This window comes from Euleptes europaea, chromosome 10, assembly GCF_029931775.1.
Source record: "Euleptes europaea isolate rEulEur1 chromosome 10, rEulEur1.hap1, whole genome shotgun sequence".
Classification (NCBI taxonomy): Eukaryota; Metazoa; Chordata; class Lepidosauria; order Squamata; family Sphaerodactylidae; genus Euleptes; species Euleptes europaea.
The window spans coordinates 28,470,814-28,496,150 of NC_079321.1; the positions used below are offsets into that span (position 1 = coordinate 28,470,814).

Here is a 25,337-nt window from a genome sequence, read left to right on the forward strand (position 1 = left end):
ACTTCACAAACACAGAGAGAGAGCAGCAAATCCTAGGCACAACCTCCCGTGCATAGATGGCCAAGGGGGGTGGTGGTCAGCGTGGGCCACAGCCCCAGGCCAGCCCGCTGCAAAGGAGCAGCCCAGCTGAGAATGAATGAATGAATGAATGAATGAATGGAGGCGGCGGCCTTAGAGCGAGGCCCGCCTGCAAGGGGGAGGCGGGGCTTCGGCGAGGCAGTCGGAGGCGGGGCTTGCTCTCTGTCGTCACTCCCGCAACTCCCCGCCGAGGCCAGGGGGGGGGGGGGAGGCTGGCTTGCAAGGCCTGGGCCTGGCTGCGGTCTCCTCCTCTTCGGGGGGCCACCATGGCCGCTCCCAGCTCGGGGCAAAGTCCGGAGCAGCAGCAACAGTCGCCGCCTTTGCTTCCCCCGCTTCCCATGGATTTGCTACAGGTGAGTAAGCCAGAGGGAGCGGTTGTCGCAGGGGAGCTTCCCCCCCCCTTGCTGAGAAGCAATGCATGCAACGGGAGGGGTTTTTTTTTTTGCAACTCTTTTATTTTTTATTTTTTTGCAACTCCTTTTTGGGTTGCAAGGAGAGGTTTTGTTCTGGTCCCGCGCGCTCCATTAGCTTGGGCGGGCACGGGAAAGCGACCGAGCCCCGGGGGGTTGTGCGAGCGCGCGCACGCGTGTTTGTTTGTTTGGGGGGGGTCCTTAAGCGAGAGGGCCCGGGAGAGGGGTGGAGGGCTGTCGAGGGGGGCAGGGGCTCCTCTGCAGGGGCGCGCGGGAACTGGGCCCCTGCAAACAAGCGGAGGGCAGCCGCCCCTTTGGCGGGGGGCCTGGGGAGGGGTCCGTCCGACCTCCCCCGCCTTTTTCAAGGCAAGGGCGTTGCTGTGCCGCTGTTGCGAAAGGGTGAATGAATGGTGTCGATCGCGGCGGGCCGGGGTTGCGTTGGGTTGCATCGAGTCAGCACGTTTTTTTTCTTCTGCCTTTGCCGTCTCCCTTCCCCGTTTGCTGTTGCAACAACTCTGTCGGGTACAGACAGACTATATCAACTCTTTCGGGTACAGACTTAGGGGAGCCTAAGAGGGCGTGACTGACCCAGAGTAACCCAGCTAGCTTCGTAGCGGCATGGGATTGGACTCCGAGCCTGCAGAGCCCCAAATGCAACACTGTAGCCACTACTGTCTCTCTTCTCTCTTCCCATCTTTTCTGGGCTGGGTTAGAAGGACAGGCCTACCCATGGCCAGGGCGACAGGGCGTGACCATCTCCAAAACAGGAGATGCGTTATCACTGGACTTGAATCTTGAATCTCCAAAGCAAGCTATTGAAAGCTGTTAGTGGTGTTAAGTGGCTCATGGACACTTTGTCCTGACACTTAAGGAAATGTCACTCCGCGGATGTATTGCCCAGTTGGTACCGATATTTCTACACCAGTCAGTATTTTAGGAATAGGGATGCTAACTGTCCTGTTCGTTCTGCCCCCCCCCCCCCTCACTGTCCAGGAGTTTCAATTTGGGGTCATACGTAGGAATGGAGCATGAAGGGGTTGACCTTTAGTGTCAGGAACACCCAGAGTTTGGAAGCTGGACAGGCAGCACAGTTAATGGAGATGTACTCCAGTGAGAGATATAAATTATGGGCACCGTTAAATCTATGAATCCTAATTTCACCATTTACTTCTTATGTTCAGGTTTTCTGGGATGCATGTATTTTGTTTAGGTAGAATGTCTATAAGTGTTAATTTTCTTGAAACACATATACAAAGCCCCCGTGATGATAGACCGACATATTTTGTGGGGTATGGTACGATTTTTATATAGCAGCGATTTTCAAAATTCAAGGCACCAATTCTAATCCGCTTCTGTGCCCACTTATATGCCTTCCATTAAACCTCTGTTTGCTAGGAAGTCATTATTTGTGGCCTGGCTTTCTCGCTGAAACTCATGGCAGATTACAAAATATGAAAAGCAATTCAATCAGGCAGCAGATACCGCCAATAAACAATGCACTAGGACTAGGATTGCAGAACTGGAAAACAATGTAAACAAAAGCTGGTTGAGGCATGACAGACCATGATGAAGAAAGTGGGTTACAAAGGTAGAGGACATTGTAGTAAAAAGGGAGGCAACACATACAATAAATAGTGCAATTGACTACAATATTATCCCGTATAGAAATTATCTCCTATGCTGTTCTATTGTGTGTGTGTGTGTGAAGTGCCGTCAAGTCGCAACCGACTTACGGCGACCCCTTTTGGGGTTTTCATGGCAAGAGACTAACAAAGGTGGTTTGCCAGTGCCTTCCTCTGCACAGCAACCCTGGTATTCCTTGGTGGTCTCCCATCCAAATATTAACCAGGGCTGACCCTGCTAGCTTCTGAGATCTGACGAGATCAGGCTAGCCTGGGCCATCCAGGTCAGGGCACTGTTCTATTATACTACTGTTCTAATCCCTTCATAAAAATTTCTTCCCAAATGTTTTTGTTATGCATACTCTGTGAAATGATAGAAGTGTGAGGGTCTTCAGGTTGATCATTCCACAAGGTGGGGGCCACCACAGAGAATGCTCATGAATGACCATCTTATTCATTTGGAGGGTGGCACCTTCAGAAGGCTTTGCTCAGATCAGTGAAGGTGTCATAGCAGAAAGTGGTAGGAAAGATGGTGTGTTCCTGAACATAGCCAACAGTCCTCTTGCTGTGAATGGCATTGATGGTTGGGGGTGATAACGCACGCTCTATTTCATGAACAGTTCTAATTGTTGCTGATCTTTTTACTGAGGTAGCCTCCATAGCTACTTGTATTTCCAGAATTCTTTTTTAAAAAAATAATAGCTTATGGGGACCAGCTCTTACCGTGTCACTATGGTGTCACTAGCATTGATTTAGCTTTGGTATAAGTCTGTAAATGAAATGGAGGCAAGGAAGAACCAAGTGGTTGGAGGAGGGGAGAGTCCCTGAAACTGACTATATCAAGATGTCCTGCAGTTAGTCAGTTTCACTTCTAAGGGTCAATACAGTGTCCTTGAAATTATGTGTAAAAGCAGGTGTTATTTTTAAATGGTCACATTAATGCTTTTGCAGATAATGGGAGTATACATGGGTCTTTCATTGAATGAATTAAAATAAGATCCAGTATCTGTTGCTTTTAGCTTTGTTAGAGGCATGTGGCTGACCGCTGTTGAAACAGAATGCTGGACAAAGTTGAACAATGTCTGAGTTAACAAGGCAGTTCTGCTAAGAGAAAATATTGTTCATCTGTAAAATCTTTATGCCAATTCACCGCCCTGCTATGTGGTGAAATAAGCTGCATGAAACAGCTGATACAACTTATCTGTTACACGAACACACAGTATTTCAGTTAACCTATATCTCTTTTCTTTTTAGGCACACATTAAAATTGAAAAGGAAGATGATGTTGAGTTTGTATCTGTGAGTCACAAAGAAGCAGATGAGGATGTACCCTTGGCGCCTGTTAGAAGTAAGTTTGTATAGATACTTTTATAGACACCTAACTTAACATAAGAACGGCCCTGCTGGATCAGACCAAGGCCCATCAAGTCCAGCAGTCTGTTTGCACAGTGGCCAACCAGGTGCCTCTAGGAAGCCCACAAACAAAACAACTGCAGCAGCATTGTCCTGCCAACTTGAGACTCTTATTTTCACATTACATGCATTGCATCTTTATACACTCTGGCCATCAAGAAAATATGTGCAGAAGTGGTGTCTGAGAAGCCCAAAATCTGTAGTTTTGTAATCTGTTCTAATTTTGCCTGATGGTTGGCATCTTATCTTGATGACTGTTTTCATCCTTCCTTTTTGGAATCTGTGTTTTAGATACACATTTTGTAATGGCTTTTGGCGACAAGCAAATTTTGAAATGGCTTTTGGTCACAAGCAATACATATTTACTACCTATTCCCCCCAAACACGTTGGTTGTTATCTGAATGATGTTTTGGTTGTTATCTGAATGATGTCTTTGGGATATAAATTGAAGTATTTTGAGTTGGCATATAAACTGCTGTCATACTTTAAATTGAATCCAGAGTCTATTACGTGCTAAAATAATAACGACCTACAATTAAGTGGGAATAAGAGTCACTCAGTGCCATCCTAAACAGAGTTACATCTTTATAAGCCCATGGATTTATAAGGGTATAATTCTGCTTAGGATGGCACTGAAAATTGCCTATCCCACCCCTGACCCAGGATCATGTAGTAACATTGTGTGCCATTTTTGGTTGCTGCAATCTAAAATACTAAATTATTTTTTTCCTCTTCTACTTCTTACTGCTTGGAGATTTTAGCACACACCTTTTTCCTGAGTTTTTTGGGGGGAGGGGGTTGTTCAATAGCTCCATAAATAGCTATTAAATATGATAGTAAAAATAATTTCCAGATTACAATAAAATATGCCTCTGAGTATCAGCTACTGAATGCGGGGGGAGCAACTCCTCCCACTCCACTTGTAGACTTCTAGAAGCATCTACCTGGCCACTGTAAGCAGCATGATGTGGGACTGGATGGATCCTTGATCTGAACTAGCAGGTTTTCTTGCTGCATTTTTATGGTACCACAGTGCTACATCTGCATCAGTGCTTATCATGTTTGGCTTTTAACCAGAGTTTACAACCTGAGTTTGACCTACAGCCAAAGGAGGGCTGGGCAGAAGCCTCCTCCTTAAAACAGCATAGCATTAGTGACCATAGATTTTTCACCATGACCCACTGATTTCTTTTCTTATGCTCTCACTGCAAGTAGCGTCACCTCCTTCACCAAATAAATCTCTGGAAGTGGGATACAGCCCATGAGTTTCATCAGAGAATCTGAGATGTCATTAGTATCCCATAGTACATTCTCTACCAACTTACTACTTCCAATCCAAACAGGTTCGTTTTTGAATAATGTCAGTCAAGTCTTAGCAGTACATTAAAAATATATGTAATACAGGTGTTCATTTAATTTTGAGGCACAAATAGTAGTTTGAGAATCTTAAATGGATCGCTATGGTTGTCAGTAAAAACTGTCCTAGGTATACATTTTACACTATACTGTTTACATTGCTATAAATGGTCAAATCCACCTGTGCTGATAAATAAGCACGCAATGTTTCTTTATAAACAGTTTTTATTATTATGCATAGTGCTTCACAGCAAACAAAATAATCTCCTGCTCTAAGGAGCTTGCAATTTAGAGGCAACAGAATAAAAGCGTGTCTGTTGTTGAAGTCACTAATGTTATTGTTAAAACATCAGCATTTCTCTTACTGCTGGCATTGATTAACATGAATATCACCTTAAATCTGTACAGAAGCTCAGAAAGGCAGAAAACCCCGTTATGATGGTTCTCTGGTTCAGTTGACCAGGAGGTTCATGGATCTTGTCAAAACTGCTCCAGAAGGAGTTCTCGACTTAAATGAGGTGTCACGGATGCTGGGGGTGCGGAAACGAAGAGTGTATGATATCACAAATGTGCTGGATGGAATACGTCTTATCCAGAAAAGATCCAAGAACCTTATCCAGTGGGTGTAAGTTGATTTTCATTTCCAGTTCTCAAACAACTTAAATCTTGTGTAACTAAAGCATAACATGACTCTTAGGACAAGGGTGCATAGTTTCAGAAAGCTTGTTGTTGGAATAGGTACAAGTGGGAGATCCACAAGGGCTTGTGTATAGGAATCTCATTTCTTCCTCTCAATTTCTTTTCCTCTTTGCCTCACTCTGACAATGTCTGCAGACTCTTCCGTTTTCTTCTCTTCCACCTACCTAACTTTTTTATTCTTATCCCCCAGTAGCCTGTACTGTACAGTAGCCTCTTGGCCATTCACCCATATCTTTCTGTCCCCCCTCCCCATCATCACCTTTCCTTTTTTACCTTTTTTCCTCTTCCCTCCAGCTTTGCGTTGCTTTCCTCTTACCTTTCACATGTTTTAGGCTTGTAATCCTCAGCAGTGTTGGTTGTGGGTGGTTTAGAAACACCAAATGGCCAGCGACATCTGCCAGTGTAGTCTAATGAGATATCAGTGGCACACTTTGTTAAAAACAACAACAGACATCAGTATTATGATTCTAGGGTTGTTCTAACCTCCAATGTAGTTTATTAATACATCATCTTTTCCTGCAATCCTTCAGTTTACCCCAGGCTTGTAGAAAAATCCCTGTGAGGTAGGTAGGGCTGAGAGAGCTCTAACAAAGCAGTAACTTGCCCAAGGTCACCCAGCTGGCTTCGTGGGTAGGAGTAGGGAAACAAGTCCAGTTCACCAGATTAGCCTCCACCGCTCATGTGGAGGAGTGGGGAATCAAACCCGGTTCTCCAGATCAGAGTCCACCACTCAAACCACCTCTCTTAACCCCTACACCACACTGGCTCTTTTAGTTTAACAACTAAGCCGAATAGTCCAATGACACCTCTAAAATTGATACTGGTGGCATCCTAGCAGGTGGAAAGACGGTGATTGGTCAATACAAAAATGCAGAAAATAGGCAGGTGATGCAACAGGCACAGAGAGGCCGGTTATGGTGGAACCATCGCTGCCCTCAACCATAGGCCCTGGCGGAAATCTCTGGTTCAGAATCATAATGGCCTTCTTTACAGGGTTGCTGGAAGGATCCCTGTAGCAGTTTTATATTGTAATAACAAAGTGACGGAAGACCTTCCTTTCAATCTTGGCTTGGCCACAAACTCGTTTGCCGTGAACAAGATGTATTCTGTGCCTCAGCCCTACATCTAGAACATGGATATAATCATAATAGTCTTCTTTGCAGGGTTGATGGAAGGATCCTTGTAGCAGTCTTTGGGTGAAGAGATTGGAATTCTTGTCCTGAAAGTAGGGACAAGCTTTGTTGGGTGTCCTTGTTCCAGCTCCTAAGTACAGAATGTCTTGCAGCCCAGTTCTATATATCGTTACCTGGAAAGAGGCCACACAATGTTAAATTAAATTCTTCAGGTATGCCTATGTAGGATTGCAGATTTACATTACCTGTCATTGGACTGGATTTAGTCATGCATGAACAAGAAGGAAAATATACTTAGCACAGTTCTGTTTGAGGAAGCAGTAGCACAACAGCTGATACAATGCATACCACTTCAATGTATTTTTTAGCGAAACAGCAGTACATAATTTTTAACGAAGTGTACATATGGAGCAGTGGAATGTACAACAGATGAGTTGCATAATTTAATTTAGGTTTTGAAATGTATTGTAAGAAATACTTTATGCTGTGTCTTTTGCGTGAGGAAAAGATGGTGGGAATGCAGTTGCTTTAACTTAGCACAACCAGCAGCGAGGAGTAATTTTAGTACTTCGACTTGCACAAGTACTTTTGTGCATGCAGGAATCTTCTGTGGAATCCAGTACACTAATTGTTATTATGCATCTTGCACGCCTGAGTTCTGTGTGAGTTTGTGTGCGTAAACATATTAAAATCAGTTTTCTTAGGTGTTCTCAACTCATGGTATGTTTGGTTCTTTGAAAGTTAGGATTCTTCATACTGAGATACACATAACTGCCAACAATGTACTACCAAGAGTTGGTTATACTTTTATTTAAAAAAACTTTTAGTGATCGGTAAGTTCACGCAATAGCTGTTTTTTCCCCCTTTAAATTTCTGTATTGAAAGTCTAACAATCTTTGTGTTCTGTCTTAGTGGATCGGATATCAAACAGATTACCAAAAGGACACCTGAGCATCAGAAGTTAAGAGATGAACTCTATGACTTAACTGCAATGGAGGAAGCATTAGATGAACTAATCAAGGATTGTGCTCATCAGTTGTTTGACCTAACAGATGACAAAGAAAATGGAAGATATCCTTTTTATTTTGTTGCCTCTTCTAATGAGAAATATTTTGAAATGCTGGTATTGAGCAACAGGAAGGTGTTATGAATTTTTGCATTAAATGTTGTGTTATAGTCCTTCACATCCCATCTCTACTAAAAGTGATTATTTAAATTCCTTTACTATTATATACGCTAGCTTATGTGACCTATCAAGATATCCGTAGCATTCAGACGTTTCAAGAACAAATTGTTATTGCAATCAAGGCTCCAGAAGAAACAAACATGGAGGTACCAGCTCCAAAAGAAGTAAGCATTTCTCTACAATTATTTTGAATTGGTGATAAAGTTGTCAGTATAGGTAGATCAGCACAACATCTGTTTATAAACATCAACAGTGGAGTTTTGTTCTTTAAAAACTTCATCGACGAAGCAGTCTTAAAAATATATCTATATATCGAGTGTGCCTTGCCACTGAATTGTGGAACAGATGTGGAGAACAGTTTATAATTTATACTGCCATTTTCCTTTCATAGAAGTGAGAGGCACTTGAATGTGTGCTGTCATCCCAATCGTAAAATTGGTTTTGGTAAAACATACTTGAAGAATACTTGTTGAGCATTAGGTTGTAAGCTATGCAAATCTTTTCAAGGAGGACTTTGAATGAAAAAGGGTGTCTGACACAGCTTGCTTGCTTAAATCTTGTTTTCAAATGGGTGTGTTTAAGAGGGGTCAGCAACTGGTAGCCCTGGGGCCAAATTTGGCCCCTACGTGACATATCCATTGTCACACACACACACACACACACTCAGACAAAAAGGGACATGAATGAGCAATGTTTGTGGCACTGGGATGGATTTGTGGCACAAGAACCTCTGGAGAAGGATATTGGGACTTGAATTAAATCCACCACTCCCTTCTAGCAAAACTAGTTATTGACCAGAGGCTTAATTTTTTGTTAGTTTGTCAAAACTTTGAATATTGGATTCTTATGTTAACAAAACCTTTGTCTTACAGGATTGTATAGAAGTACGTCTGAGGAGCACAAAAGGACCCATTGATGTCTATTTATGTGAGGTACCGCTAAGTAATCCAGATGGAGATGCTTTGAAAAACACAGGCAGCCTTTCATTCAAAACTAAATAGGCAGCTGCTTTGTTTGGAGGGTAAGTGTTATAGTAAAATGGAGGAAGGACTCTGATATGCACCATTTAGATGTAATGCTCTGGTTAAACTTGCATAAGGTTAACAAAAAGAGATAGGAGTTTTAACAACGTTGTATTCCAGTCTAAGGTTTTGTGGATGCCAGAACACATGAAACTACCTTCTACTGAGTCACACCCTTGATCCATCAAGGGCAATATGGTCTGCTCTGACTGGCAGCAGCTCTCCAGGTTCCCAGGTGGAGGTCTTTCACACCACCTGATCCTCTCCACTGGAGATGCCAGGGGTTGAACCTGGGACCTCCTCTGCCACTGACCCCTTCCCATTTGAAGAAGTGTGCTTTAGTCCACAAAAGCTTGTGCTGGAATATAATTGTGATATTTAACATACCAATTGAGCTACTTGCTACAACAGTTTATAACATGATATTTAATGTTCATTGGTCAGATATGAAATATAAAAACCTTATACTATCATCTTCTGTGTGGCATTATACTACACAATAAAAAAAAGGTAAAGGTCCCCTGTGCAAGCACCGGGTCATTCCTGACCCATGGGGTGACGTCACATCCTGACGTTTCCAAGGCAGACTTTGTTTGCGGGGTGGTTTGCCAGTGCCTTCCCCAGTCATCTTCCCTTTACCCCCAGCAAGCTGGGTCCTCATTTCACCGACCTCGGAAGGATGGAAGGCTGAGTCAACCTTGAGCCGGCTACCTGAAACCAACTTCCGTCGGGATCGAACTCAGGTCGTGAGCAGAGCTTTTGACTGCAGTACTGCAGCTTAACACTCTGCGCCACGGGGCTCCTAACTACACAATACCAAAGGGCTAATTTAAATGATACTGGTGTCCTATGGGATACTATAGGATAGTCTCTGCTGAAATAAAATGGAAAGTAGAGGAATTTGAATCAAAACACGCTTGCTGTTTCAGCAGTGCTTACTTTTCCGATTAACCATGGTCTCATATCATTTATGAGAAAGAAATTTAGTCCTTACAGTATTACCTTGTGCTGAGGTAATGTTAACCTACACTTATCCATGATGAAGAATAAGTGTTTGTATAAACCACCCTGTTTCGTCTAGTCCAATCTTCCTTTTCCCCCCAACCACAGGGAAACGCATTCCAGGCACTAGGAAAGAGTCTGGGACTGCTGAAGAGCAGCCGCTAAATTTGGTCAGGGTTCCTGCAAAGGTGCTTACATTTTGGAACACAATTTGATTACACTGTGCTCTACGTTGGAGGCTTACAGCATATTCCTGGGGGTGGGGTGAAGCTCCATAGGAGCCAGCGTGACCCCGCACTGGTGCAAGTGCCTGTTTAACCCGGGATAACGGGCACACACTGTTCCATGGTGGCAAACAGGCTCGGACACCCCGGAGTGATGTGGCCTTCTGCCGCCACAGCTGCCATGCCAGGACCTAAATCCCGGAAGCAGCAGGCCACACCAGCGTCAGAGGGGGCGTTCCCAGGTACGGAGCTGACGTTAGCTTCCTAACCCCTATGCCCCGGGAACACCCCCTTGAGCTGCAGCATGGCAATGCCACCCTTTTTGGTGGTGCGGCTTTGCTGTTTGCAATGGGGCATTTACCCCCTTTTTTTCTTTTTTAAAAAGCTGTTTTTTTCCCCTCTGTGGCATCCAGGAAGCCTCTGAGGAAGCGGTGTGATTGGGCTGCTTCCGGCGGCCACAGATCAAACTCCCCCCCCCCCCCAAGGAATGGGCTGCCCGAGGTGTTATCATTCCTTAGGCCAAATTTGGAATTAGAACTTATGTTGCCTGCATCTGTCACTGTAGGAGCTGCTTTTAAGAATTTGTACCAGAAAAAGGTTATGTTTTTCCATGGGGTAACACTACCATGCTGACAGCACTTTCCTTTGCTCCCCAAAAGGCTTTGGCTCATTGTAGAACAACAGTGCTCAGCCATTTATATAGGGTTACTGTCATTCTTCCTGTAACAGCTAGGCACTCTTCAGCAGCCTACGGTGCAGAATGGTTTCTCTTTAATAGTCACTTGATATCAAAGGAAGTCCATGAGTGAGAAGTGCAGTATATATTGTCTTTGTAAGGTTAGATGGCCGGCACTTTCACGGTGTAGCTTTAACTTACAGTGCAAAAGTAATATAGGTAAGAACTTTTTAAGTTGCATTGGTAGCAGACTTAAGTGTGCTTTTATTGTGCATGCTTCAATGCCACTTTGGAGCAACAGCTGTTCTCTGGCTTGGTCCTGTATCAAAATACCTTTAACAAATACAGCTTCCTTGACCAGTATATATCTCACTCTAAAATGGCATGTCTCCTATTTTTACTTCTAGAGCAAGCAGAATAAGAAGAAATCGAATGAGTGTGGCAGTCTGAGCTTCAGCTTCATGGACTTCACAGGATTTACTTAACTACTACCTGGCAACTACTACCTGGCAACACAGAGGCAACAAAGCTTTTCGTAACTGCACTCAGGAGACAAGGGTGTGTCCGTGGGATTGAAGGGCTGATGCCATAGCTTGGAATTTTACAGTAGCACAAAGGCTGATACTAACCTGTATCAATCCTTTCCTCCACTGGTGTCTTTGCCCTCTAATTTCCAGCTGTTTGCCAAAAGTAAATTGAATGCTACTGTGCAAGCCAGACTTCGAAAAGATGGCTTAAGTTCTTTCTGTGCAGCTCTTTCATCGAAGTGTGCGTGCGGGCATGCACGTGTGAACAAATCAGTACCATCTTGTGCAGCTCAATGAAGGGGAACAGCAATGAGCATGAATTTCTCAGTGAAAATATAACCTTTTGGAATTGAATCTGTAGCAAAATAATGGATGGTAAGGGACAATTTTTTGAAGAAATGCACTTTGAAACTCTGAAGCCAAATGCAATGATCAAGCTTGTACTGAGATGTGAAAAAACCCGGCAGGAGAAACGTTTCACACAGGAAGAACAGAATAAAACATATAACCCTATCAAAACTATGCACTCTGTTCTGTGGAATCTGTTCGCGTGATGTGCATTGAGTTCAGTATTGAACGGTGGATGTAAATCTTCAAGAAATATATATTGCTTGGACCATGTGTATATATGTGTATCATGTTGAAATAGTTGCTAATGGGAATTTTGGCGGGGTGAGTGGCGCTTCTGTACAGAAATGGAAATAAACCTGTAAATATGAACATGGTCAGCCTATTGTCTCCGTTAACTTATTGGTAGTAAGAAACTAAAGTTTAAACATATGCTTTGTAAACTAGAAGATGGCAATTTTAACAATAAAATATTAGTCATATATAGAGATGTGGGGTGGGTGGGAAGAAAAATTCAGGGTGTGTGTTCATGCACGTTCGTTTTGTTCCTGAAGCCCTTTTTCCAGTTTTTTTCACAGAAAAATTGGAAATGTAGGGAAATACTGGAAAACCTCTTTCAGAATGAGTGAAATGGTTTTAAAGATAAGATAGGTATGCTGTAGACACATAGAGCTCTTAAATCCAAGATGCATTTTTGCACCTAGGATACCTAACCTTCATGAGGGGAACGTGTAAATGTAAGGCTCTGATTGCTTTTCAGTGGTTGCATACCTTCTGTTGTCCTTTTGATCTGACTTACGATTGACTTTTTCACCTCTCTCAAACCACCGTGACAGGTATACCAGCAAACTGGTTAACAAATAACTTATCTCCCTACCTTGTTGGTGTGTGTGTGTGGGGGGGGGGGGAATCAGAAGGAGGTGGGGCAGAAACAAAGCCTGAGAGGAAAACTGAAAGTTTCATTGTGACCTGAGTGCTCTCTAACCAGATGGCAATAATTAAGGTACATGTGTTAAGTTTGCATACAGTGCATCAGCTTGCAGTATTGGTTATATTTGCAGTTTGCTTGTAGAAAATTAAGGCATTTATAACACTTAAATTCCATAAATGTGTCAAATGTTGAAATTTTATATGCCGTTGGTGATAATTTTATGTTGTTAAAGCAAAAAATGAGAGCCAGCATGATGTAGTGGGTAAGGTGTCGGACTAGAGTCTGGGAAGCCCAGGTTTGAATCCCCACTCTGCCATGGAAACTTGCTGGGTGACCTTGGGCCAGTCACACATTCTCCTCCTTGACCCTGGAAAGTATTTGGATGGAGACCTCCAAGGAATACCAGGGAGTGACGCAGAGGCCTTATGTCTGACACCCCTGATCTACAGTCTGCCTTTCTCTCTCAGACTCAAGGCATATTACACAGTTCTAAAACAGTATAATATGTGCAGACATCCAAGGTCTAATTTCAGTGGCTACATTTAGAAAGAAACATACAAAAAGATACTTCGTGCTGAGTGGATTACAAAATTAGAGAACATAAAAATGGCAGTATAATACCACAAAGAATGTATCAATGAAGGATGACAAATTAGAAATACTGTAAAGGCAGTTTAACTTACAATTTCAGCACTTGCTTTTAGCCTTCAAGCATGTGAAGAGATGGAAGTTTAGGTAATTGCGAGGAAATGTTTGTTTTGAGTTTTTTTACTCTTAAAGTAGACCATGAAGTACTTTGATCTATTACGCCAGCATGTTTGTAACTGCCCCTGCTAATCGGAAGAATCAGCTACTTAGAAGGGCTTGATGTACTTTCTCATGGGAATGAAAGGAAAAGGCAGTCAAAAGTCAGAGGCAGATATTAGGAATTGCTTTGGTATATTTGGATATGCCAAAAATAAGCTTTCCATTATCAAAGATAGTCCTCCCTTTTGGTAGTTAGTTGGTTCAGGCTGATGCGCTGTACGAACTTTCTTCTGCAGGTACCCACAATGATAGTTTAATCCTAATTCATGAAATCTTGAGGGGAAGAAGTCACAAACTGATCAGGACAGAAGCTGCTAACAAACACAACAGGGTAAAAGTCATTATTGCAACTCTGTCTCCTGGCCTAATCAGCCTACGCATACAAACTAGGCTGGGGGCTACTGAAGACTGGTTAGTTTCCAGGTGTGCTTCTCCTCTGAGAAGCCGGGGTTTTGAGCAGATGGTATGTCAGAGCAAATTTTATATTGAACAAAGTTTTCATACCGATTGCAAGTTGTCTGAGATGCTACCATCTTCAGTTCATTGAAAAACCATTAACCTAATGCCAAGAGGATCTAATGCAGTAATGATTTTAAGATAATTTGTCTACTCATCTTGTTCTAGCTGAAATCCCAGCAGGTTTTCTACTTTTTTCTTAAATGGCCAGGATTATTGTCTGGGTGTGGGTGGGAAGAACAGCACTTGAATGCTTAGAAGAAAATACAGCTTGTGCTATAAGTGAGAATACAGAGTGTCATCTTGTATATCACATTCTAGCAGAGCTGGATTTATGCACAAACTAAGTAAGCTACAGTCAAAGTTCTAAATTACTGGGGGGCAATGCTATGGGGCCTCTTAAATTTGGCATGACTTGGAGCCTCCACATGTCTTGATCTGGCTCTGTATCAGAACAACTTCATACATGATGCAAATTAGACAAGCTGAAACTAAATCAGGGTAAAACAGATGATAGCAGGCAACCTGGCTTCTGCTGAGGTAACTGTTGTGTCTGTGATAGATGGGATCGTATTTTCCCCACCTCAGCTATGTGGAGTTGGGGTCTAGGTGCCACGAGGGGGAGCATTTTCTAACCACTTATTGCAAAGGACTCGGGTCTTTGAAAAGAAGAATATTTTATCCATGCCTTTGTTCAGTAGTTAATGATAGATTACATGGGGTAGATTTTGAAGACTGCTCAGAGAATACAATTGATATAAAAGTAAGGGTTCGCCATCTAATACATGAGGAAGCAGGATATATTTGGCCTGTTTTCCAGAAATCAAAATGGTTACTAGTTTGTTTTCCTTGCCTAATATTAATTCAAGGTGTTTAGAGTGCTTCCAAGCCCTGGGACACACTAGGAGATGACTTCTCCCTAGATAAGCCTTTGCAGCATCAGCGGGTGTGTCAGTGTGGTTTTAGTTTATTTCTTTGAAAAACGTACTGAGATCTCTTTTCAGGTTTGCAGTGAAGGGCCATGGTTGTAGAAATGCAGAGAAAATAAAGCTTTATTAAGCTGTTCTTGGTGAATATGTGATGTTAAATAAAACCTGTCCTCTCTGATTGAAACCAAGGCTGAGACATCTAACAATATATGTGCGTATTTGTTCCTTGCCTTTTACATCTTCCCCTTTTTGTTACCTTCCATTACTTAAATGTAAGCTCCTCGGGGAAGAGACCATTTCACTCTTCAATAAAACGTGCACATTGATTGCACTATATAAATCACCATCATTCTTGTGCATCTATCGGCGAAAACGCATGGTCGCTTTATCCTCCTTTAATCCCTGTTTTAGCCAGGATCAAACGCACATTAGGCGAAACGCATGCATTCGATCCAGGCTGAATCCTGGCTGAAACAGGGATTAAAGGAGGATAAGGTCAGCCCTGGTTAGTATTTGGATGGGAGACCACCAAGGAAGTCCAGGGTTGCTGTGCAGAGGAAGGCACTGGCAAACCACCTCTGCTAAGTCTCTTGCCTTGAAAACCCCAAAAGGGGTTGCCATAAGTTGGCTGCGACTTGACGTCACTTTACACACACACACACACACACACACACACACACACAAAGCGGCCATGCGTTTTCGCCCTATGACTTGTAAGAACCTTTACTTTCTCCAGGTGGCAGCCTTGCACTTTTAAACAGCAGTAAATGTGAATTCATACTGTCTGGAACATGTAGGCCCATTTGAGTTTTTCAGTAGAGTAGTTCTCACGTTGGGTCAGAATCCAAAAGGGGATTGTGCTTCCCTTGTAGGTGGGTTGCAAGCATAGGAGGGAGGAAGTGTGAAGTGAAGGCTCTGGAAAGCGGTTCTGGAAAGCTTGATGGCAAATTTGTGTTTGCTTCTGCATAATGTACAGAATGGCCATTAAATGCGGCCTGTTGCTGAGTAGTGGTAAATATTGATATGTACTAAACATGAAAAAATATAATATAATCTTGTTTAGTGTTAATTGGTTTGGGATTCCTGTGTTTTATGTGGGGATGGGGAAATAACATGGAGTTATTCTGCAAGGGTTTTTTTTCCAAAATACAGTAAGTTTAGAAGTAGGTCTTATTTCAGACAGTTTGAGGATGACTGTAGAGAATGGTCACCAATGTCTGCCTACTGCATAAAAAAGACTTCAGCGGGAGGCAGCTGGAATACGAGCAGGAGGGGGACAGGGAAAGTTCACCACAAGGTTCAGAAAGGTCTGTGCTTTGATATGCTGGCATTAAATTGCAAAACAAAACACGTTTATACCCTGCCTTGCCCACTGCATGGTGTTCAAACTATTTTATAATTCAAAATAATATGTACATTTTAAATATTTAAATCCCACCCTTTAGCTCAAAAAATACTTTTAAAGCAGATAAAAACTAATATCTCTTAAACCCAACAATGATAAACAATCTAATAACCACAATTTAAAAAGCAATAGCATAACAAATCAAATTTTCAGATTCAAACAACGTAACCCTTTAATATATAACACCAACTTGATAACAATAGAAAACTGCAGAACTGTCCTTGTTCTTATTCTATATGTTAATTCAGATTTAACAATCCTCTGAGGTTTTTCTGCCAGCATTCTCATGGGGAGGGGAATCTCCTCTTCCCTGCACTTCAGTGTAGCAGCTCCCTTCGCAGACTGCCTTGAGCCTGGCTGCAGTGTGGCTCCTGGGGCCTGGCTCTCTCCCAGCTGTTCTGCCCTCCCTGGTCTACAGCTTCCTCTGCTCTCAGGCTCCTTCCATCTCTTGAGGGAATTCTCCGCTTCATCTCTGTCCCTGTTTTCTGAAGTCCTTCAAAGCTCTTCCTATATTTCCTGCCGACTAACTAAGGTTGGAAGAGGGTCACCCCACTTGACCCTCACAGGCCCATCACCTTTGCTATTCTGTCCAGGCTCATCAGGTAGCTCTCTGAGTTATGCTGGTTGGCATTCGAGGCCAAATTATTTGAAGCCACCTTCACACTGGCCTTCTTTGGGGCCTTCAGGGTGGGTGAGTTGATGTCTAACTCCTGTAGGGACTCCTCTGGCTGTGTGCTGGGGGTGCGGGATATGACTGTATGTGGCTCAGATGTCTGCATGGTTGTCAGACTTTCCAAAGCCAACCAAAGGGGTTGAGACGTGCACTTCTGCCTCCAGGCAGCATCTGGCGCACTCCTTTGCCTGGTATGGGCCACCTTGGCCTTCCTATCAGTGTATCCCCCTCATCCAAGCCCCCTCCTCATTCACTCAGACAGCTCTCCGACCAGGTACTGATTTACCAGGATCCTCAGGGCTACCCTGGCTGCATTGGGTCTCCTTCAGGGGAATTTGGGGCTCGCTTCTTTAGAATTGGGGTAGCTACTGCTGCAGCAAGCCTGGGGCTTTACCCCTCCTGCATCTAGACCAGTGGTTCCCAACTTTTTTTTGGCCAGGGGCCACTAGGACTTTTTTTGTTCGGTGCAGAGACCCCAAGGTTCAAAATAAAAATTCCGAGGATTTGAAAATAAACTTTAATCAGCCTTTCAGCAAATGGTTTCCGATCTTATGCGCCACCTATGGTTTTAACAGGATTTCTGTGCTGTGTTTTAGTATTTGTTTTATTGACATATTTATTTGATTTTATGGCTGTTGTCGCCCTGAGCCTGGCCTTGGCCGAGGAGGGCGAGCTATGAATTGAAATAATAAACAAACCAAATTTTAACCAAGTTTAATTTAAACATTAAACTTAGAATAATATTTGAATATATGTTTTTATAATAGGGAACTTTTAATTGAAAATATTAATTTATTATGGGTTTATAACTGTTTCGTGGACCTTAATTTAGTTCTCGCGGACCCTGGGGGTCCACGGACCCCCGGTTGGGAACCAGTGATCTAGGCTATTGGCAGGTGTAAGTCATCTGCTTACAAAACATGAATTCAGCTGCATTTGGTCTGTTTGGATTTGCAGGCACAGCATCGTTCATTGGGCTTGAGTAGACACGGCATCTACCGGTTAGGGTAGGCACCTAGGTCTGGAAGGAGCACTATGCATCACCTGGATTGGCAAGAGAGAGATGCTTTGGAACTCACTTGTGCCCACAGTTCTTTGTTGTGCCTGGGCCCTCTGATGCCCCAGTTATCCTGTTGGGCGAGAATGACCTCAGTGCCCACAAGGATATGGGTTTAGCACAAGCGGTGGAAGCCGACTTGCGAATCTTGTTTGCTCAACTACCCAGCACGCAGCTGCTCTTCAATCTGCTGGAAAGGCATTCCTGGCACGGTGCCTGTGGCCAGGAGGAAGGTCATTGACGTAATGGGTTGTATTGTTGAGGCTACAGGGGATTCCTTGATTCGTCACCTGGCTATCTTTTTCTGGCAGGAGGCACTCTTCTGTTTGCATAGTGTCCATCTCTCAGAATAGATACAGGACATCTGGCCTCATGGGGTTCAACGTGAAGTGGGGGTTTGGTTGCAGCTGTAGGAACTTTGGCAGGAGCCAGGTGGGTTCCATGCCCGCCTCTTGTGGTGGTATCAGCATTGGGCCGGATCCATTTTCAGGGGAAACATGGACTGTGTGCCCATTTCCCTCACCTCTGGGGATTTCCTTAAGGGATTTTAGGGTGAGGGCTTGCAGGGGACATGGCCAGCTCAGGTGCTGTCAGGGCACCCTCAATCTCAAGTGGTTTATGCCCATGTGGAATCCTGCATCCTGCCATCCCATGATATCCCCCAGCAGGGAGCCTGGGGTGTTGTCTGTCGACCAGCAAGTGAATTTGCCGATGCTGGGATCTGCTGTCCTATGCTGCACCAAGGCTCCATCAGCTGTAACCAATAAAGTTGTGGCCATTTTAATACCAAGAATGTGTTTGTTGTATCTTGTCTGTCTTGCGGGTTTACATTGCCATCTCCCCTCCCACTTGGTGCTGAGCTAGGGTTGCCAGCCTCCAGGTAGTAGCTGGAGATCTCCTGCTATTACAACTGATCTCCAGCTGATAGAGAGCAGATCACCTGGAGAAAATAGCCGCTTTGGCAATTGGACCCTATGGCATTGAAGTCCCTCCCCTCCCCAAACCCCGCCTTCCTCAGGCTCCGCCCCCAAAATATCCTGCCGATGGCAAAGAGGGACCTGGCAACCCTATGCTGAGCCCACAAGAGTCACTGGTAACCAAACTGGGTAGCGTTAGCTAGACAGCACAGTCTTTTCCATTTGTTCTGTCTGGTGTTAACAGACACATTGGATTAACCATTAGTTTTGATTCTCATAATGGAAGCTATTACTGGTCTCACTTTCTTCTTCCCAGAAGGTCAGGCTACCGGACACTGTATTCAGCACCTTCTCCAGACAGGAGCAGACAATAGGCCTCAAGGTCTAAAACATTTTTTCCTTTTCCTTTACTACTCCCCTTTTTACCTCCAGTATGATGGAGAATTCTGGAGAGCTTAAAGGCTCACATATTGTTTCGGTTGGTCTTATAATAAAATAAGATATTGCACAGAATTTGTTTTTGGCCTGCAAAAGATAGTTGTGACTAGGCACAGCTGAAACGAATGGGACTTGTAAGTCATTACAAGACTCAAAATGAACAAGTCATCATGTCTTGAAACTTTCCCTGGACCACTTCAGCCTGCAGGCGGAGGAACTGTATGCAAGGATGTCTCCCCCTAATAAAATTTCAATGCATATAGAAATGAAGGTTCAAATCCAGTCTTCTCCTTGAAATGCTAGTATTCTAATTTGTAGGGAATGGATTCCCTCCAGGATGAAGAAGTGTTCGGTTAGTATCGTTTTGCAACAAGGTGAACTGTCTGTTTCAATTTGGTCCAATTCTGTTGTTTGCATAAGAGCACACACACACACACACACAGCCTGCTGGATCAGACTAATGTTCCATCTAGTTCAGCATACAGTTTCACACAGGGCCATACAGTTGCCCAGTAGGACCAAGGAACAGGCCATAGAGGGCAAGACCTTCTTTTCCCAATACTGCTTCCCAGCACTGGTGTTCAGATTCTTGCTGCCTCTGTATAGAGATTCCCTTCACTCACCATGGCTAATAGCCATTAATGGACCACTCTTCCCTGAATCCGTCTAAACTCCTTTTAAAGCCAGCTACGCTCATGGCCATCACTATGTCCACTGGCAGTGAATACCATACTTTAATTACTTATTGAGTAAAGAAGTATTTATTTTTGTCTGTTGTGAACTAGGGCTGTCTATTCGGTTCTGTTCTGTTCCTTTAACAGAGCCTTAGTGGGATGTTATTTACCTCCATGCTATGAAAAGCTTCAGCTGCCCATTTCAACACATTAAGCCTCTAGGGACAGGCCATTATTCTCTAAGCCTCTTGGCAACCCTATGATGATATTACTTACTTTGTACAGTTGTTCTTGCATTGTACAATCGACCCTTAAAATTTTGATGATAAAGTATATTATATGTCAACCTGTTTATAAGAACATTTTTTTAAAGTTAGGGCTAGTTCTGGTCATTAGATTTTGGCTCCAGTCCTTTACACAGTTGGCAGGTTCAAATCCTTATTCAAGAAAATGTTACTGCAAGAGAGTATCAAATTAAACTGCCATTTCCTCTATTTATAGTTTGAAGAATAAACTTGGAAACCTCCAGAATGACCATTTGCCGCAAATGGAAATTTAAAATATTTCATAATACAGAGGTGGGATTTGATGCATCCTCTATTGAGAAAGTATTTGGTTTTAGATTTCAGCTGGAAGCTCAGAATTGCAAAACTGCAGCTGGAAAGAGAAATGAAGACGTCCAAGTGTTCCTCTGAATTCTAAATATATCTAAACTTCTGGAAATCTGTTGCTTGGAAAGGAATGCAGAACAACAGAAACTGCTTGCATGTAGCTTGGCTGGAAATGTATTTTTTCTCCCTCTGCTGGCTTTCCAACAGCAATAATTAATAGATTATTTCTCCAAAAGTACAAATCAGGGCCCAGTGATGTGAGATAAAGAAGTACCTGCTTATCTTTATGTGTGCGTATAGGGAGAGGTTTGAATATAGAAAACAACTTTATTGATTTTACCTGCTGCACAATTTTGACAGACTGTATCCTGGTTCAAAAGCAACAGCATGCAAATTCTGGTAATTTGGGCATGAAGGAGAGAGGTACAAGGAAGTGTCAGAAGCGTTGAAGGGTTCTTTCTTCATGTAGGTTACCAGTCAATACAGGCTGCACTTCTAAGGACAGTTTTCTGGGTGCAATCCCCACTGAATAACATGGGACCTACTCGGATTGCTCCCTTAGATTGCAAAATGCTAGTAGTAATCTTTTAAAGGCCCAAATATTTTGGGATTTGGCTGTCCACTTGGCTGTATGTATGTATGCACGCAGACCCAGCTTTTTACAAATAAGTTACCATTAATAAAGCCAGCATCATGTACTGACCAGATGGTTGCTATATAGCTGAAAAGTCCCTGGTTCAAATCCCCATTCTGCCATAAAACTCACTAGGTGATTCTTTTTTTTAGCATCTCTCACCCTAATCTACCTCACAGCGCTTCAGACAAGTTCAGTGACCCAGAGTAAAATCCAGAAACAAAAGCCATGTAATGCCTTTTATTAGGACCAACTGCAATATCACAAAATAATATTTGTTACAAAACTGTGTATAAGCTTTGTAGTTCTGAGAACTCTTTATTAAGCTGGAGGGCTGCCTTCCACTGGCAACCCAACCACCACTCTAAGCTGCAGTTGGAGAAATAATTTAAAAAACACTAGCATCATACACGGCCTGAAGTCTCTTGGTTTTTTGGGGGAAATGATGTCACAGCACATGTGATGCTGCCACCTCCCACATGTCTCCATCCCCAAAATTCCCACTGGTTGCCAGGCGTGGCCTGCCAACTAGGGTTGCCAACCTCCAGGTAGTAGCTGGAGATCTCCCGCTATTACAACTGATCTCCAGCCGACAGAGATCAGTTCACCTGGAGAAAATGGCCGCTTTATTTATTTATTTATTTTTCATACTTCTAGCCCGCCCTCCACCAGCTAGGCCGGGCTCAGGGCGGGTTACAACATTAAAATTTTACAATATAACAATAACAAAATAAAATATATAAAACCATAAAACCCCAATTGATATAAAAGATGGCTGCCGTATTTAAGCGCTTACTGTAGCGATTGGACTCTATGGCACTGAAGTCCCTCCCTTCCCCAAATCCTGCCCTCTTCAGGCTCTGCCCCAAAAACCTCCAGGTATTTCCCAATCTGGAGCTGGCAACCCATAGGCTGGATATTAAAAAGCAAAACGGAGGGATAGAAAAGGAGATGCTTCAGGCCCTGATTTTATGCCTTGTCTGCCTGTTTTGAATGCTAGATTTGAGTAAATAAAAGTGGTTCTGGGTACAGCTGGTATCAGGTTGACTGTTTTTCTGAGAATAAGAAGGGAGAGTGGCAGCTTCCAACCGAAAATATGAAAAATCTCTACAGTGCAACACCGTGCTGAGTAATCCAGCCTAAGCCTATTGAAATCAGGGGGTTTAAAATAAATTTAACATGCATAGGATTGCACTGCTAATTGATCAAATGTTTCTCTAACATCAAGACAGAACACACAAGTCCCTTTAAGGGCTGAGAACAGATCGAAAATGTGGGAGCTTGTGATTGACGGGAGGCTGTCCTGCCCCTGAAGGGAAAACCAGCCACTCAGGTGAGCCTATAGCGGTGCTGCTCCAACATCTAATCACCTTTGAGGAAGGGGGTGTGGAATGCTGGAGGTAACACAGGAGGAAGAGGAGGAGGGATCTGCCTCGAGGAGAGAGCAGTGACAGCTCAGGTCTGGCTCAGGAAAAAGAGCAGACCGAATGAAGGGCAGCTCTGCCCGGTTGTGTGGCGGAGTGGTTTAGCTCTATCTCAAGGAGATAACAGAGTACCCTAATGTTATATCTGTCTCTGGGGATGAGAAGACCGTGTACAATTTACTCTGACTCTTGGGAAAGAGCAGGCTGGTGTGGATGGAATCCTGTGTGAGAGAGAGGATCTAACCTAGAGGCTAGTCAGTAAAAGCCTGTTTGTGCCTGAAAGCATTAAAAAAAACTTCTAACTACTCTCTAAAGCCATAACTAATTTATGTGCCTCGGCCCGGTTTCTCTTTTGTCTGCCTGGAGACCTGTGCTTAGCGTTGCCAGGTCCCTCTTTGCAACCGGCGGGAGGTTTTTGGGGCGGAGCCTTTGGAGGGTGGGGTTTAGAAAGGGGAGGGACTTCAATGCCATAGAGTCCAATGGCCAAAGCGGCCATTTTCTCCTGGGGAACTGATCTCTGTCGGCTGGAGATCAGTTGTAATAGCAGGAGATCTCCAGCTAGTACCTGGTAATTGAAAGAAAAATCAGACACCTCTATACATTTATCAAAAGATGAGAAATTCAGTATAGGAATAGCTGTAAGTAATGCCAATTATGTTATGGCTATATATTTACAGTATGTGGTAATATACCCACCAACACCATATATTTCCAACAAACATATGTATTTTTCCTTCTTTATATAGAATTTCACAACAATTAAGTTCACAACAATTCCTGTAACAGGTAAGTATTGAAGCAATTTCACTTGAAATGTCCTTAAAGATGTATTTCTTTCTTTGCAGCAGCAGAATAAATATTGAAGGCGAAAACGATCGTTTCGAGGCATGCAGCCCAATTCTTCCTTCTTCCTATATAATACAATAAATAAAGCTCTTTCATAGTCACAAACATCTTAAAATTCATTTCATATTAAACCACAATAAATTACACTTCTAACACAGTTAGTAATAAATACATACAAAAATACTTCATATACTTACAAAAATATATTGCGTGCAATTATTCATCATCATCCATAAACTCAGGTTTCAGCCGAATACCTCTTTCCAAAAATAGAATATATTACACTTCCCTGACAGGGGTAAGTACCTGGTAATTGGCAACCCTACCTGTGCTGTTGATCTATTCCTTGAGACTAACCTGTAAATAAATAAAACTTTGTTGTTGATATTCAAAACCTTCCCCAGCGATCTCCATAAACTTGTTCTGCACCACAAAACTTACCTCACAAAAGCCTATACCGTTGCTGCCTTTAGAACACCTGGTAACTGAGCGGGAAGGTTTATAGTTCACAGTAAATCTAGATCCCAAAAATCTTAGAAGGCTGTGTGCATCCCATCAGAAGGGGGAAAAAAGCTTGTCACCAAGCTCTTATATTAAAGATCCTGGAGATTAATTTTAAATACTGCAGTAGGTAAAATGTCAATGAATGCCTCATGAAGAGCTGTTGACAACTCTTAAAACTTGCGTTTTGAGTTGGACCTAATAAAAATAAAAATTCTGCACCTCAGGCCATCCAAAATTTGAGTCCACGAAAACTGGCTACTGTAAATGTTTAAAAACATGCAAACGAACAATATTTGTTTATGTTCTCTTGTTTTGCATTATTTAGTCTAATTTTACTAGTCATGCGGAGGGGTTGCAATAAGGCACTGAAGCCTCTCTTCTCTTCAAGTGTAGGTTGCAACCAAGTTAAAAAAAATGTATATTATTTCACACAAATGTAAGGAGAGCTTCTTAGGTGACTGAATGCTGCAGTTACTAACAAGTTCTGCTCTGTTTCTGTAATGCATTCTACTGCATTTCTGTATAACCCATCCCTGGGGTTGGAATTAATATAGAGGGTTCTACTGCCATGTTCCCCCCTCCCCTTTCTTCATTCTGTACCAATAAACCCAAGAGATTTTCAAATGCAGACATGTGCACCCCAAAACACAGGATAGCAGGACATTCTTAATAAAGACTTTGGCCTGGAGATATTTTTGTCACTACTCTGCCAGTCACTTGGTGTTGGCAGCTTTCAAGGCACAATTATTTGGCGTGGGTACTTGTTTGATTGCTTTTTCTAACTTTACTGCCAAGGCTTGTTTTTAAAGCATTTATCTGCAATGGAATTATAGCCTACTAGTTGCCCTGAATGACCTTGGGCAAATCAGGTGGTAAGTGATTCCCTACACAGCACGTATAAATTAGGAACAACAGCACACTTCTTTTGATAAGATGTATTGTGCAGCCTAATTAAATTTCAAACTGCTTTCCAATTCCTCGGTTTTACTCATTAGAGGAGCAGCAAAATTAATTAGTCTGTAATTGCACTAGACATGTAGATGTTTTGCATGTTTGGCTCACCTCGGGATCTGACACAGTGCAAAAACTATTATTTGCTGCATTTATATCTCACCCTTTCTCTAAGTAGCTCAGGGCAGGGTACATATGATTGTTCCAGTTTCACAACAACCCTGTGAGGCTGGAAAACAGAAAGGCTTGCCCAAGGACAGCCAGTGAGCTTCAAAGACAAGCACGCATTTTAATTCTGGTCTCTCCAAGCTTTGTTAACACATCATACCACTCCATTCCGTGATGGCTCTAAGTAGGAACAGAGACGTGGAAGGTCGTTACTA

General features: G+C 43.0%; 1 protein-coding gene across 1 annotated transcript; it reads left to right on the forward strand.

The window, feature by feature from the left end:
• The first annotated feature begins 344 nt into the window (after positions 1 to 344).
• Positions 345 to 8,912, forward strand: E2F6 (E2F transcription factor 6). Its single transcript, XM_056856155.1, has 6 exons — positions 345 to 431; positions 3,365 to 3,458; positions 5,289 to 5,505; positions 7,625 to 7,783; positions 7,948 to 8,062; positions 8,771 to 8,912. Exons 1-6 carry the CDS (start codon positions 345 to 347, stop codon positions 8,897 to 8,899), a joined length of 801 nt encoding a protein of 266 aa, XP_056712133.1. The 3' UTR covers positions 8,900 to 8,912.
• Positions 8,913 to 25,337: the final 16,425 nt, after the last annotated feature.